Source organism: Chrysochloris asiatica, unplaced genomic scaffold (genome assembly GCF_000296735.1).
Source record: "Chrysochloris asiatica unplaced genomic scaffold, ChrAsi1.0 scaffold00014, whole genome shotgun sequence".
Classification (NCBI taxonomy): Eukaryota; Metazoa; Chordata; class Mammalia; order Afrosoricida; family Chrysochloridae; genus Chrysochloris; species Chrysochloris asiatica.
The window spans coordinates 3,368,956-3,384,352 of record NW_006408532.1 but is presented as its reverse complement, the minus strand read 5'-3'; the positions used below and the strand labels follow the sequence as shown (position 1 = coordinate 3,384,352).

The 15,397-nt window shown below is 40.0% G+C and overlaps 1 protein-coding gene across 4 annotated transcripts in view; it reads left to right on the top strand.

Annotated features, from left to right (window-relative positions):
• The window catches only part of MAPKAP1 (mitogen-activated protein kinase associated protein 1), a 432,218-nt gene that overhangs the window by 312,767 nt on the left and 104,054 nt on the right, over positions 1-15,397 (top strand). For 2 of the 4 annotated variants that reach the window (XM_006834767.1, XM_006834770.1), the window contains one exon: positions 13,252-13,359. The exons of the other annotated variants lie outside the window; for them this stretch is intronic. In XM_006834767.1, the coding sequence (XP_006834830.1) occupies positions 13,252-13,359 (108 nt within the window). The remainder of the gene's footprint in view (positions 1-13,251; positions 13,360-15,397) is intronic. 4 annotated transcript variants of the gene reach the window in all.

Here is a 15,397-nt window from a genome sequence, read left to right as displayed (position 1 = left end):
CAACAATCAAAATGTTCTCTCCTGATACTATCAATCCTAATACAATCAAGATGTTCTCTCCCAAGATGGCGGCTCCTGGAACAGCTGAGTGTCTTGATCCAGAATACAATGGATTTCTGGGTTCCCTTCAAATTCCCCAACTGTTAACCCTCCAATCCTCTAAACATAGCTTTATATTTGTTTCAGAGTTCCAACACTATCTCGTGAGCCCTCTTGGTCCTGTGTTCCATGTTATTGTTGACAGAGCTCTGACGGAACTTAGGATTTGATTTTAGGCTTATTTCCTTTTTTTGTCAGCTTGTCCTGTCCCACAATCCCCGGTCAGGCCTTTTTTCCTAGTTGCAAACAGTTCAGGTCCGGCTGTGGCCGTTTGGTTTTAATTGGAAACTGTCTCTTTGAATTTCGAGGAGATCTGTGCGCATGCATAGTAGAACCCTCCGTGGGTGGGGCTACAGTGCCCACTCGCTCAGACACCCCTATAGTTACCAGAATGGAGGTGCGCAGACAGCAAGGGACCAATGAACAGATACCAAAAGAAAAGAATGTCCACACCTTTATCTCAGCAGTTCTGCCAGGTGTCTGTGGCCACTCCTATCCTTCCCCCACGTGGTCTTACCCAAGATGGCGGCTCCTGGAGCAGGTGAGCATCCTGGACTAGAAAGCAATAGATTTCTTGCTTCTGCCAAAATTCCCCAGCTCCAAGCCTTCCAACCTTCTAAATATTCCTTTATATATGGTTCAGAGTTCTGGGACCAGCCCCTGAGCCTGCTTGGTTGGGTATTCTGTGTTGTTGCTGGCAGAGCTCTTACTGCACTTAATAGCACCAGGATATTGTCAGATATAGTGCTGGAAGATGAGCCCCTCAGGTTGGAAGGCATGAAAATCATGACTGGGGAAGAACCGCCGCCTCAGAGTGTACAGTTGACCATGAAGAAAAGAATGGACTAAAGCTTTCAGGACCTTCATTTGCTGATGGGGCACAACTCAAAAGGAGAAAGGAGACGAAACAACTGCAAACATCTATTGATAATCAGAACATGGAATGTACAAAGCATGAAAGTTGTCGAAAATTAAATAGATTCCATAGGTATTCATGAGGTGAAATGGATTGGTATTGGCCATTTTAATTATGACAGTCACATGGTTTAGCTATGTCAGGAATGACAAATTGAAGAAGAATGGCATCACATTCATCATCAAGAAGGACATTTCAAGATCTATCTTGAAGTATAATGCTGTCTGTGATAGCATACACCTACAAAGAAGACCAGTTAATACCACTATAATTCAATTTTACGCACCAACCACTGAAGTCAGTGATGATGAAATTGAAGAATTCTACCAACTTCAGTATGAAATTGATCAAACATGCAATCAAGATATATTGATAATTACTGGTGATTGGAAAGCAAAGGTTGAAAGCAAAGAGGAAGGATCAGTAGTTGGAAAATATGGACTCGGTGAAATAGTGCTGGAGATTGCATGGTAGAATGGCATTGCTAGAGATAGATTGGCACAATGGCAGTAGCAATGGGCTCAAGCATAGCAACCATTGTAAAATTGGTGCAGGACCAGGCAGTGTTTCAATTTGGTATGCATAAGGTTGCTATGAGCTGGAACCATCCGGATAGCACCTAACAACAACAAACGTGTGTGTATGTAAATTATTGTTAAAGAAATTACATGAAAGAGAAGAAAAATATTTCGAAGAAAAGTGAGTCCAGAGAAGGGATTGGCACACATAATGTGTGCCGAATCTTCACAGTCTGAGTCGTGTATTTGCATAGTGCTTAAGCTTCCTAATGGGCAAAAGGGACACAGTATCAGTTAGTTACAAGATTTATGTTAAACTGTCTACAGAAGGAAAAGCAAACCAGTTGTTCCAGGGATATACTACTTTTCTTGATGGTGGTGGTAGTGGCTGTGTGCCGTGGAGTCGGTTCCGACTCATAGCGACCCTGTCTAGGGTTTCCAAGGCTGTAAATCTTTGCAGGAGCAGAAAGCCTCATCTTTCTCCCATGGAACTGCTGGTAGTTTTGAACTGCTGACCTTGAGGTTAGCAGCCTGACTCATAAGCACTACACTACCAGAGCTCCTTACTTCTCTTGATGTTGTTGGTTTTGTTATGTGCCGTGGAGTCGGTTTCAACTCATAGCACCCTGTATAGGGTTTCCGAGGCTGTAAATCTCTATGGGAGCAGAAAGCCTCCTCTTTCTCCCGCAGAACAGTTGGTAGTTTTGAACTGCTGACCCTGAGGTTCGCAGCCCAATTTGTAACCACTATGCTACCAGAGCTCCTTACTTCTCTTGATACTGAGGTCTAAAAGAAGCGTCTCTCATGGGCCTTTAGAAAGAAGATACAACATGATAGTCCATGCTATGGCTTCCCTCTGGTCTTTGATAGGCACTTGCTTTCCATTGGATTTCATTTCTCTGTTGGGTCTCAGCTGTTCAGGAATTGCATACAAAAGACTCTTCTGTTTCAGTTAGAGGTTCAAGAGATCATGGAAGTTGGACTGCATAGGTAGCCACCACCCAAAAGATCTTACAAATTTTCTTTGAATCCTATGTGCTAAGATTTGTCTCTAGTTTACAAAATCCCATAAAAACCCTGCCTGGATATTATAACTTGGAACTCTCCCAAAGTTCCCAGAGCAGTATTTCGTTCCTACACCGTTCAGTGAAATGGTGTTACTGCAATAAATACATCATTGGAATGCCCAGGCAGGTTTTCTCTTCAGTGCGAAGTAACTGCTTCCCAGAAGCTTTCTTTTCTGTTCCCTTCTCTGTAAAGAGGACATGTGACTTCATTTTAAAACCTCTTTTCAAAGGGTGGATGTTGCCTTCAGAACTGTGTCCTATTCAGTGTTAAAAAGCCTGTTTGTTTGTTTTTTTTTAAATATAATCATTTACATAACTATAATAATAGAAACTGACCTCACATCTTGTCTTTTGGGGGGTGCGGAAAGACTGCTATTTTTTCTTTTTTTCCTGTGGCAACTCTCATTTGACAAAAGAAACCCTGGTGAGAGAGTAGTTGAGCAACTCAGCTACTAACCGAAAGGTTGGTGGTTCATATACCCAGCTGCCAAACTGGAGAAGGATATGGCAAGCTGCTTTTGTAAAGATTTATAGCCTTGGAAACCCTGTGGGCAGTTGTACTCTGTCGTATATGGGTGCATGAATTGGCATCAGCTCAATGGCAATGAGTTTGATTTTTTTATTTATAGTTTGAGGTATAGTGAATCAGAGTTGTCATAATCCTGATTACCATCAACAGACATTTATTAAGAACTTTGTGTGTGTGAAGCACTGTGGTTTATAATGTACTATAGGAGTCCTGGTATGGCATTGTAGGATAAGCACTGGATTGCTAAGCCACAAGGTCGGCAGTTCAAACCCACAAGTCACTCCTTAGAAACCCTCTAGAGGGTCACTATGAGTCGGAATAACTCAACAGCACACAACAACAATAGTACAGGCCTGGGCAGTCATGGGTATCAATCCTAGTTCCACCACTTCGTATAGGACATTGAACAAGTTATTTAGCCTCAGTAAGTCAGTTTCTTCCTAGGATGACTGGAGAGTAAATGAGATGAAGTATGTAAAAGGCCTAATAACACAGTACCTTCCACATAGTAGTAGGCCCCTTGATGATGGTACTTATTTATGATTATCAAGATTGTTAAATAAATTGGCTTAAACACATACAGCCCCAGACTTAGATATAGGCATTCTAGCCCAAGTCCATGCTCTTACCCACCAGGTTGTATTGCTTCTTATATATGCCCTCCCTGTCTTTGCACAGTTTGGCCTGAAGTTACCAGTCCAGCCTTTTCAGGGGAAAATGTATAACATAGTCTTTCTCTGTAGCATATCTTATCCAATGTTCAGACAAGAATCTGGAGAGAAACAGAGATTTGTAAGAGGAAGCTTCCCACGTAGGTTTGGATTGCAAGTCTCATCTACAACATAATCACCCTACTTTCTAGAGTCAAAACCCATCAGTCCTTTCCTAAGTACAGAAGTGGGTTTCAGTTTGCTTAGTTTTTATGGAAAGACAGGGAGTACCCAGAGCAGAAGAAACTCAGAATTTCAGTTACTGAAAAAATTGAGTGTAGATAGGAATATTCTTAGAGAAATATGGGAAGGTCTTCCTGGGTAGATGAAAAGATAAGGTAAGCATGTCTTCACAAGGGGGCTTTAGTTCTGTCATGGACCCAAGATAAAGCTATTATAGAGATATTTGGTTGTGTGGGAATAAATTATTTCAGATCATTTTCACTTTAGAATTATAGAAATCACAAGTTAAGTGATTCAGAACTCAAATGAATCCACAAGTCTGCAAAAATATATATTTATAGTCCAAACTATTGCTTCTTTATAATTGACTAGTAATTTATAATTTAGAGAAAGGTTTAAAGCACATACACTTTAGAGCCAGAAGACCCTTAGGTTTCATTTCCCCTAGTCCTATTGCTAACCTTTGTGGTTTCGGCGACTCACTTCACCCTACCAACCTTCAATGGCCCAGTCTTTAAAATGAGGATGATCATTTCTGTCTCTCAGGGTTGCCATGAGGATTCAGTGAGGTGATATATGTAAAGTGCTGGTAGTAATTGAAAGTTACCATTATAACTAGACTTCAACAAGATAGTCATAAAGGTACTGCCAGGAAATAAACTGATTTTAATAGAAATAATTGCATGATTCAAGAAACAAGAAAATATAGAACAATGGCATTTATAGCCATCAGATTAGGACAGGGTGATATGTTTAGGGATAAGGGGCCTGATCCAAATGAATGTATTTTTAATAGTTTCATATGTGTGTGAAAGTTGGACAATGAATAAGGAAGACCACAGAAGAATTGATGCATATGATTTATGGTGCTGGATGAGAATATTAAAGGTACCATGGCCAGTCAGAAGAACAAACATATCTGTATTGGAAGTCACAGCCAAAATGCTCCTTAGAAGCCAGGATGGCCAGAATTGTCTTTCATACTTAAGACATATTGTCAGGAACGAGAAGGACATCATGCTTGAATAAAGTAGAGGGTCAGCGAAAAGAGAAACCCTCCAATGAGATAGATTAGACACTGGCAGCAGCAATGGGCTCAAGCATAGCAATGATTGTGAAATTGATACAGGACTGGGCAGTGTTTTGTTCTGTTGTGCATAAGGTCACTGTGAGTCAGAAACTGACTCAACACCACCACCTAACAAAGGGGCCCTTCCTAGTACTCCATGACTCCTCTTGGTTTCCCTGATACACATTTGCGCAGACAGTTGTAGAAATTGGAAGGGAAAAGTGTATATAGGAGACCAGCCTGAAATTCACCCTGATTTAGTCAGGACTGTTGTTTTTGTTTAGTTCCGTCAAGTAGGTTCCATCTACCCTGTATAGGATTTCCAAGGAGCGGCTGATGGATTTGAGCTGCTGACCTTGTTAGCAGTCTAGTACTGAAATTCTGAGTTTCTTCTGCTCTGGGTACTCCCTGTCCTTCCATAAAAACTAAAACCCACTTCTGTACTTAGGAAAGGACTGATGGGTTTTGACTCTAAAAAGTAGGGTGGTTATGTTGTAGATGAGACTTGAGATCCAAACCTGCATGGAAAGCTTCCTCTTAAAATCTCAGTTTCTCTTCAGATTCTTGTCTGAACACTGGATAAGATATGCACCACACCAGTACTCCAGGTCTTGGATCCCATTAATCAGCAAAAGGGTGATTTTCTTAGAATCCAGTGGACAGATAGGCTAACAGCTTGAGAAGCCCAACATCCTGTGCAGTGTACTCATCATGGCAAGCATGCCAGGTTGCAGGGTTACTTAAGATGGATATGTCTATCTGCATAAAGAGATAATGTCTAGTTCTCATTAAATCATTGCATATGACAAACTTACTGGAGATGCCATAATATGTGGTTATTATGGAGTCCTGGTGTGGCTCTGGGGCTTAATGCACCAGACTGCAAAGCCATTTGAACTGCAAGGTCGGTGGTTCAAGCTCACCAGCAGCTCCTCAGAAACCCTTTGGTTCGCTATGAGTCGGAACCGACTCCACGGCACTTCACAACAACATAGTACCTTAAGAAAAAGCCATAGCAGGAAATTGAAGAACTTTAAGAGCATATGATTTTTTGTCAATTATAAAAGTCATCTTTATTATAGGAAAATTGGAAAACACAAAGAATAATTACATTATTCAGGAGCCCTGGTAGCATAGTTCAGTTTCTAACCACAAAGTCAGAAGTTCAAATCTACCAGCCACTCCACAGCAGAAAAGGCTTTCTGCTCCCATAAAGTTTGTAGCCTCAGAAACTCTTTATAGGGTCACTATGAGTCAGAACTGACTTGATAGCACATAACCACCACCATCATCAATCCCTTTATTCAGTATAACTGCTATTCACATTTTGGAAATAACCTTTCAGTCTTTTTCACCCCTATGACTTTACATATATCTTTTATAATTATAATCATCCTATATATGTATTGTGCTAGAATTTGCTGCCTTCATAAAATAGTATAGTGTAAAGATTTTTAATAAAATTAAATATTTTTTGCAACATTACCTTTATGGTGTTTTTGTTTGTTTTTTTTTTTTTGTTTGTTTGTTTTTAAATATTTAAGGTTTTTATTGTGGATTGAGTGAAAGTTTACAGGGCATATCATCAGTTTTTTACATTCAACAAATTATATGCCTTGTTTCATTACATTGATTATAATCCCCTCCATGTACCATCAGTTAACAGTATTTCTCTCCAACCACTTTAGCTTTTTAAAAAACAAACAAACGAAAAAACCCACTCAGGCATATATAATAATTTACATCTCCAAAGGGCACATTCTATAAGTCTGCCCCTGGCCACCAGCTCTTAGTCCTTCTCTTCTTAGTCCATGAATCTAGAGTCTTCAGCTACTCCCCCTCTCCTTGCCCCCATCTCTGCCTCCATCTCTGGCGCTGCTGCTTCTCTGGATAAGGACCCGCATTCTGCTTATGCGTTCCTCTCTTGATGGTCCTAGGGTCCTCTGTTTCTGGACTGTAAGATTAACCACTCCCCTTTTTTTGTTACAAAGCTTCTACCTTTACAATTGTGACAGTTGCGATTAGTCATGATAACAATTATTCACTATTGAATCTTACGAATCTTATCTCCATCTCTTTTTATCAGACCCATCTAGACACGATGACAGCTATTCAGTGGGGACTCTTTCTTTCCCCCCATACTCTTAAACTAAACTCCATCTTGAAACCTTGTAAGCCAGTCACTTGGTGCCTTTATTGCCCCCTCATTTTAGGTAGTCAGTGTCTTAAGTTGCCCGTCCCTATCTACCCTGTGGACAGAGGGGATAGATAGCATTGATACTTGATGTGAAGACTCTTTCCCTCTCTGTTGGTATTTAGAGTAACTACCGTTCTGAGTATAGGTCAGGTTCATCATGAAGATGTATCTTCTGTCACTGTAGCTGTTCCAGTCTGCTTATCCTTTCTAGTGGGAATGTCTCACCTCATAAGGTTCTGGATGGGACTCAGAATTCCACCTAAGATCCTATACTCTGTACAGGCTTTGCATGAGGCCTATTTAACTGGGCAAGTTGTAGAACCCCTTCTAGGTATTCCAATCAGTTATAGGCTGAAGACAGGCTTACAAGTTTTCTCTCATCATGTTTCCCACCATTCCTTTGTATCCCACTCAAGTGTCTATTTTACAATAATAGGCAAGGGAAGCTAATATTCATAAGGCAGTCAAGGATTTTAGTATTATTTACCCTCTTCACACTATACTTAGATCCCTGTATCCCAGAGCCCTGTTGTTCCAAGGTTGAGTATGCATCACTATTTACCTTGGTCCCACTAGGCCATGCAAACCTGTCTCAGTGTTCCCCTATTGATCTTGTTCTTCCGCCTCCTGCCCCCTTCTTGCATTGCCCTCCCCAACATCCAAACTGAACCTCCCACCCCAGCCCCATTGTGGTTACCTTATATTCCATTAGTTCTTCCCTCCATTTAAGACAGTCTATTTTATCCAGTAATCTACCTGACCTTCCCACCACCTGGATCTCTGTTCCTCTGTGTTTACCTTCTTTCACATTATAATTGTTTTGATCATAGACTGACTTCCCAGATCCTCTGTTCTTATCATTTTATTCTGTTCTTGACTTTTCCATTTGTTGATTGAGTTCAGGGCTGCCACGTATGTCGTTCTATAGTTGTTGTCTGTTCCTGTTGGTTCTCAGTCCACAGAACTTCCTTTAGGCTATTTTTCATAGCAGGGTTGGCTTTGGCAAAATCCCTTAGCTTCTATTTATCCTGGAATGTTTTGATTTCACCATCGTATTTGATTGACAGCTTTGCTGGGTAGAGGATTCTTGGGTGGCATTGCCTTCTTGCTTGCATGGTTTCTGTTGAGAGATCCAAGCTTAGTCTGATTTGCTTGCCTTTGTATGTTACACTTCTCTTTTCTCTAGCTGCTTTCAAGATGCTGTCTTTATCTTTGATTTTGGAGAGCTTGATTATTATATGTCTTGGTGATTATCTTTTAGGGTCTATCCATCCTGTGGTTCGTTGAGCTTCTTGAATGCTTATCTTTTCACTTTTCATGATGTTATGAAATTTTTCTTCCAGAAGCTTTTCAACTATCTCCTATGTGGACTTATGTGATTGTTCCTATTCTGGAATGCCAGTAATTCTTATGTTATTCTTCTTTATGTTATCCAACATGAATCTTAGGCCTTCTTCAGATTTTTTTATCCTTTTTTGTATTTGTTCTTCTATCTTAGTATTGTTGATTTATCTTCTAGCTCACTAGTTCTGGCTTCTATCTCTTCAGTTCTACTCCTTTGCCTTTTCAGTGTATTGTCCATTTCTGATATTCTATTTTTAATCATTTGGACCTCTTTGTGTAGGTTTTGAATTGTTTCCAATGCTGTATTTATCTTATTTGATTGTTCCTGTAGCACTTTCCTGACTTTTTCCTTATTTTTCTCAACTTCATTGTATAGTGTTTTGATACATTTTATAATCATTTTTCTTTATTCCTTCTCCGGCATTTCCAAAGCCTGCCCATCTTCCAGGATGGAGTGTAGGTCTACTTCCAGCTCATTTGCCTCAGTCACTGTATCTCATTTCTGGACATGTTCAGATATGGTCATCTGCTTCTGTTTTTTTGGGCATATTCAGGGGTTATCTGTGGCCTTAATACTTAGATGGGTGTGTGTTTTGGTATTTTTTTATGCTTTCTGATTGCCTCCAGGTAGATGTGATCAAGAAATGGACTTCCCTTTTCCGTCTTCTTCTTGAGAAGTTTCAAGATGCCACCCTTGGTCGTTTTGATGTATCTTAGGATTTAATTTTCTGCCTATTTCCTTTTTTGTCTGCTTGTCCCACTCCACAATCCCCGTTCAGGCCTTTTTTCTAGTTATAAACAGTTCAGGGCCAGCTGTGACCATTTGTTTTTAAGTGGAAACTGTCTCTTTAAATTTCGAGAAGGTCTGTGCACATGCATAGTAGAACCCTCTGAGGGTGGGGCTGGTGTGTCTACTAGCTCAGGCACCCCTATAGTCACCAGAATGGAGGTGCTTAGACAGCAAGGGACCAATGAAAAGATACCAAAAGAAAAGAATATCCACACCTTTATCTCCTTGGTTCTGCAAGACATCTGTGGCCACTGCGATCCTTCACCTGCTTGGTCTCATCCATGATGGCAGCTCCTGGAGCAGCTGAGCATCCCAAACTAGAAAGCAATGGATTTCTTGCTTCTGCCACAAACTGCCCCAGCTGTAAGCCTTCCAACCTTCTAAATATACCTTTATGTGTGGTTCAGAGTTCTGGGACCATCCCCTGAGCCTGATTGGTCAGGTATTCTGTGTTGTTGCTGGCAGAGCACCTCACTGCACTTCTACCCTATCCGCCATCTTGTTTGTTCTTCCTTTTTTTAAGTTTTTATCATTAATTAAGTGATAGTTTTTACATGAGAGAACATTGGTTTTACACTCCTTGTTTCATTGCAATGATTACAGTCCCCTCTGTGCATCATCATTCAACAGTATTTGCTTCTATTTCCACTGGGGGTGTTTTTTTGGGGAGTAGGGGAGTGATGTACACCAAAACACTCACAAATATATAATCATTTAAATAACCAAAGGGCACGTTCTGCAAGCCTGCCTCCTGGCCACCAGCAAACAATCTTTCTCTTTCCATGAGTTTAGAGTCCTCAGCTGCAGTATCTCTCCATGTTATCATCTCTGCCTCCATCTCTGGTGCCGCTGCTTCTCTGGATAGGGTTCTACATTCCACTCATGTTCTTCTCCCTTGATGGTCCTAGGGTCCTCTGTTCCTGGAATGTATGATTTAAACTACTCCTCTCTTTATGTTACAGAACTTATACCTTTACAGTTGTGACTATCACAATTAGTCATGATAACAACTACTCACTATTGAATCTTAAGAATCTTATCCCCATCTCCTTTCACCAGACCTGTCTAGAAAAGATGAAAGCTATTCAGTGGGGATTCTACCTTCTCCCACACACTCTGAAACTAAACTTCCTCTTGAAAATTTGTAAGCCAATCACTTTGTGCCTTTATAGCCCCCCCATTTTAGGTAGCCAATATCTAAGTTGACCATCCCTATCACCCCTGCATACAGAGGGTGTTGGATGAAGACTTCTTTCCTCTCAGTTGGTATTTTGAGCTACTACATCCATAAGTATAGGTGAAGTTCACCAAATTTTATCAATTTACACCTGTTTCCTTTATCAATTTTTTTTTCTTCTTTTAGTTGTGATCTTCAAGCCATCGAAGCTAGGTCAAATTGGGTACTATATGCAAGTTTGGATGTTCTTGTGTGTCTCCCCTCACTTCATATCCAGCTGGACGCTCCACTCTCAGCTCTATCCCTCCATGGCTATGTCCTTGTTCATGGGCTCAGGAGACCCCAAGTCATCCCATACTTCAGACCAACCAGCCCTTCCTCTTTCTTCTCTCTCCCATCTCCAGGTCGATGGGAGTCTATGGAACATGGTCATACTCAGCCCATATCTTCATTGTTGCCTTTCCCCCACTTCCACTCACCAGTAGACCCAACATGGTCACCAGCAAACTTAACATGGCTGCTCATGTGATCCCTTTGAGTTTCAGTCTTGGACGGACCTTGATGATATTTTACTGTGTGGATTTATTATAATTTACTAGTCAATTCTTTGTTGTTTGACCTAGATTGTACCTGAATTTTGGCTGTCATAAAACATGAATCATAGCTAAACTTTGTACTTAGGTGTTACTGTAAATCTGTAGGTATGGGTGTTAGTACCTTAAACAGACTGTGTTGCTGGAAATTATTAGGGATGGGAGCACTCAAATTGTGTAATAGGCCAGTGTCTTAGAAAGCAGCTCTGTAGGTTGGTTCAGGGGTAACTCCTTCCCTCAGGTGGCTTGAAGAGACCCATAGATGGAAGAGCAGATATGCAGTGAGGAGACAGGAAGGATAGGAATCTCTTACCAGCTATGTTTGCTGTGCATGATTTTTATGTGATAACTTCTGCCAATGAATGTACAAGCATCCAGTGCTCAATACCAACCATGCCTGTTCATTGACACATGTGACACTGACAGGTTAAAGGTTAAGTGCCTTTGACTCATAGTGACCCTGCATAGGGTTTCTGAGAAGCAGCTGGTAGGTTTGAATAACCAATCTAGCAGTTAGCAGTTCAGTGCTTATCCTACGGGGTCATACCAGGAGTCTGGGTTAAACATAGTGGAGACTATAAAAATTATCCACATTTCCATACTTTTATTTACTTAATATATTTACAATTTTAAGTCTTGTGTGTATAATGTTGAAACAGTATCTTCTTGACCTGAATATGGTACATTAATATTTATGAGTATTAATATAGATTTCTGGGCATATTTTTAGTTGTTTGTGTTTTTGAGCATTTATTTTCTTAGTCAAAGCTTTTATAAGTGCAATAAGGACAGAACTCTGGGAATTGAGAGAAGCTGAAAGAAGAGTTAACTAATTAATGAAAAAAATCAAGTATACCTTGAAGATGAAATGAAGCTCTGCAATGCTGCAGATGAACATAGAACATTGAGGAGGAGGAAGACAGACAATGAATCAAATGCCTCAGACTAATGAAGAAGAAATACTAGAGGTGAATCATCAACAATTAACAACAGCTGAAGAACAGGCCTAAAAATACATGTTCTACCTGGGAGCCCTGCAAAGGTCTCTGTTGCTTTCCTCAGATCTCTTACATCTTTCCTCTGTCTGATCAAACACGCCTCTCATAGTCAAAATAATAAGACAGTTTCTTTGGTCTCTAATCTTTTCAATAACCATTAGCAAATCACAGGAGCAGTCTTTTGAATCTGATCATTGGACCCGCTAAGTGTTATCTGAGAAAAACAAGATTGTCATTTAGGTTTACAAAGAAATCCATGAATAAATGTATAAAATGCCCTAGTGTTTTCACTAAGGTCTGTCAGAGCTTAATGTATGTGATGCAGAGTAGCTAGCTTTCATTGTTTCCAATAGTATTGACTGAACCTTTATCTCTTGTGTTTTTGTAACTATTTCTACAAAAACAAAAAAGTGTCTCAGCAGCCACTGCCCTCTGTCATCAGAACCCAGAAATCTGAAAAAAAAATTTTTCAACCTCACTTTTGTTTATATTTTTTAAGTTTTGGGGTTATCATATTAGAGTTTTAAACGTAACTTATTCTTAATTATAATTGATTATTCATCATTATTTTAAGATTATTAATGATAAATACCTTTTTAAGAATGCTTCCTTGTGAGGCAGATACTTTACTAAGTAAGCATTTTTCCTCTATCACCACTAATTTTCACAGCAATCCCTCAAGATAACATGTATTCCCACATTATGTGTTAGGAAACAGTGGTCTAGAGAGGCTGGGTTTACCTGCTCGCATCTGAGAAATGGTATAGCCAAGCTATACTCCAGGTCAGTCTGACTCAAACTGCTTGGCTCTCACTTTGCTTTGGAGAGAACTGAGTGAACACATACATAATATTAGCGCACATACGTGTGAAATCTTGTGGGGGAAAAAAAATCCTTTTCTCTTCTTTCAAACAGCTAGACTGCCTTTGGAAACACTCAAGGCAGACTTCAGCATTTTCGTAATGCTTTATCCACTTTTCGCCAGTATGTGGTATTTTTTTTAAATGTTAAATTCAGTGTTTCAGACTTCCTCCCCTCCTCCTGCCCCTTTGATCTTCCAGGCCCTCAGTACCGCCTGGAGAAGCAGAGCGAGCCCAACATCGCTGTGGACCTGGAGAGCACCTTGGAAAGCCAGAGCGCATGGGAGTTCTGCCTGGTCCGCGAGAACAGTATGTTGGCCTCCTGGCTCCATGCCTGCTTTGTCCGTTGCAAACGTGCTTACAAGTTATGTGTTTGGGAACACTCACTGGGCTAGCTGGCCTAGGCAGATTTGAATAGATTTTGCTTCCCAAGGCAGACTTTAGCCCTTGTGCCAAAAGTATTTTCCCAAGTAAAATGACTCATTTCTTGCTTTGTAGGAGGGTCTACATCTGTTTCCTGCTTGTTGATTAATACTTTTTTAATTTCTACCTTTCTTAAGTTAGGAATGACCCTGGAAACAGTTTAGGAATATGAGGCCTTTTCTGAGACAAAGGTTATTTTGTGTATTAAAGTAGCTTGTCTCTTAGTATCACTGTGTACACATCGTGAGGTTTTAAAAGTTTTAAAAAATGTTCATTATTTGCGTATTCTTAGCAGGAGACAAAACAGTGAGTGGTTCCTAGTTCTATGTTGAAAACTACTTTTAAGACTTTTCTTTAAGTTCATACCTTTTCATCCATTTTTTAGAATTAAAGTTGTGAATCTTTAAAGTTGAAAAGTGTGCCGTCCTTCTCCTCTGAATGAGAACTGCGATTATAACAAGATACCATGATAGTCATTCCTGCTTCTGGGCTTTTAACATAGGCTTTTTCTTCTGAATGAGATACTCTTTTCACCCACTATGGTTCACTCCTTCTCATCCTTTGTGTCAGTTACATTCACATCTTCAGAGAAGTCACCCATAATCTCTCTGCCTCCCACCCCTAAACCTGATCCACTCCTCATCGGGCTCCCTCCTCACCCATTACATTATATTTTTAGTGTACTGTTTTTTTCAGTGCATTTATATTGCCTTATAATTAAATCTTTGTCTTAATGGTTGCTTGATGTCTATCTCTCTCCAATAGCTTGTCAGATATGTGAAGGCAAAGTTCTAAATAATATTCATGGGTCTTAGATGCCATTCATTATTTCAGCCAATATTCACTAATCATTGGCTTCAGACCAGATACTGCAGAAACTCAGTCAGTAGAGTTTGAATGAGTGAATAAATGGTAGATCATCAGTCATTTCACTGACCCTTTAAAAAAAACCATGCTTCTGCTCTCTGACCAGGACCCCTGACAGCCTTCTTGGAGAGAGGCATGCACAACACTCACCAAGAAGGTAAACTGTACTGTTGACATTTAGCAGCAAATCCTCAAATGCAGAAGGTTGGTGCCCTTATAGTCTACACCAGTAATAAATGCCTTATGTAAATACACATAGAAATAAAAAGTACTGACTCTTATATGGTCCACAGTATTTTAATAAGTAGTAAACATTTGTAAAGATGTTTGTCCCAATCAATAATCTAAGATACAAACATTTTAAAGCAGCAGTGTGATGCTTTTTACTAACTAAATCAGTCTTTCAAAAAGAGTTCTCACTGAGGATTGCAATCTTTAAAATAAAGCAAATCGTATGATTTTTTTAATGTAAAACTGATGGTCTGTTGGGAACCACTGAGCCTATGGACACTGACCTGGCCACTGGGGGCTAGAGCTAAGAGTGAACTGTCTTGCTTGATATGAAGTGGGGGGAGGTACACAGGAATACCCAAGCTTGTAGATAGTACCTATTTGACCTAGCTTGGATGGCTGGATGATCAAAACTCAACTAAAAGGAAGATAAAGAAATTTGATATAGGAAGTAAGTGTAAATTGCTACAATTTGATGAACTTGACCTTATCTTATAGATGTAGTAGTAGCACAGATTACCAACTGAGAGAGGAGTCTTCAAATCAAGGATCAAGTATCAAGTCTCAGTACACAGGATTGATAAGGACAGGCAACTTAAACATTGGCTACCTAAAATGGGGGGAGGAGGACAGCTGTAAAAGCATGAAGTGTCTGGCATACAAGTTTTCAAGAGGGAGTTTAGTTTCATAGTGTGCAGGTGAAGGTGGAATCCCCACTGAATTGTTTTCATCTTGTCTAGATGGCTCAGGTGAAAGGAGATTGGGGATAGGATTCTTTTGATTTAATAGTAATTGTTATCATGACTAATTGCAATTGTCAAGATTG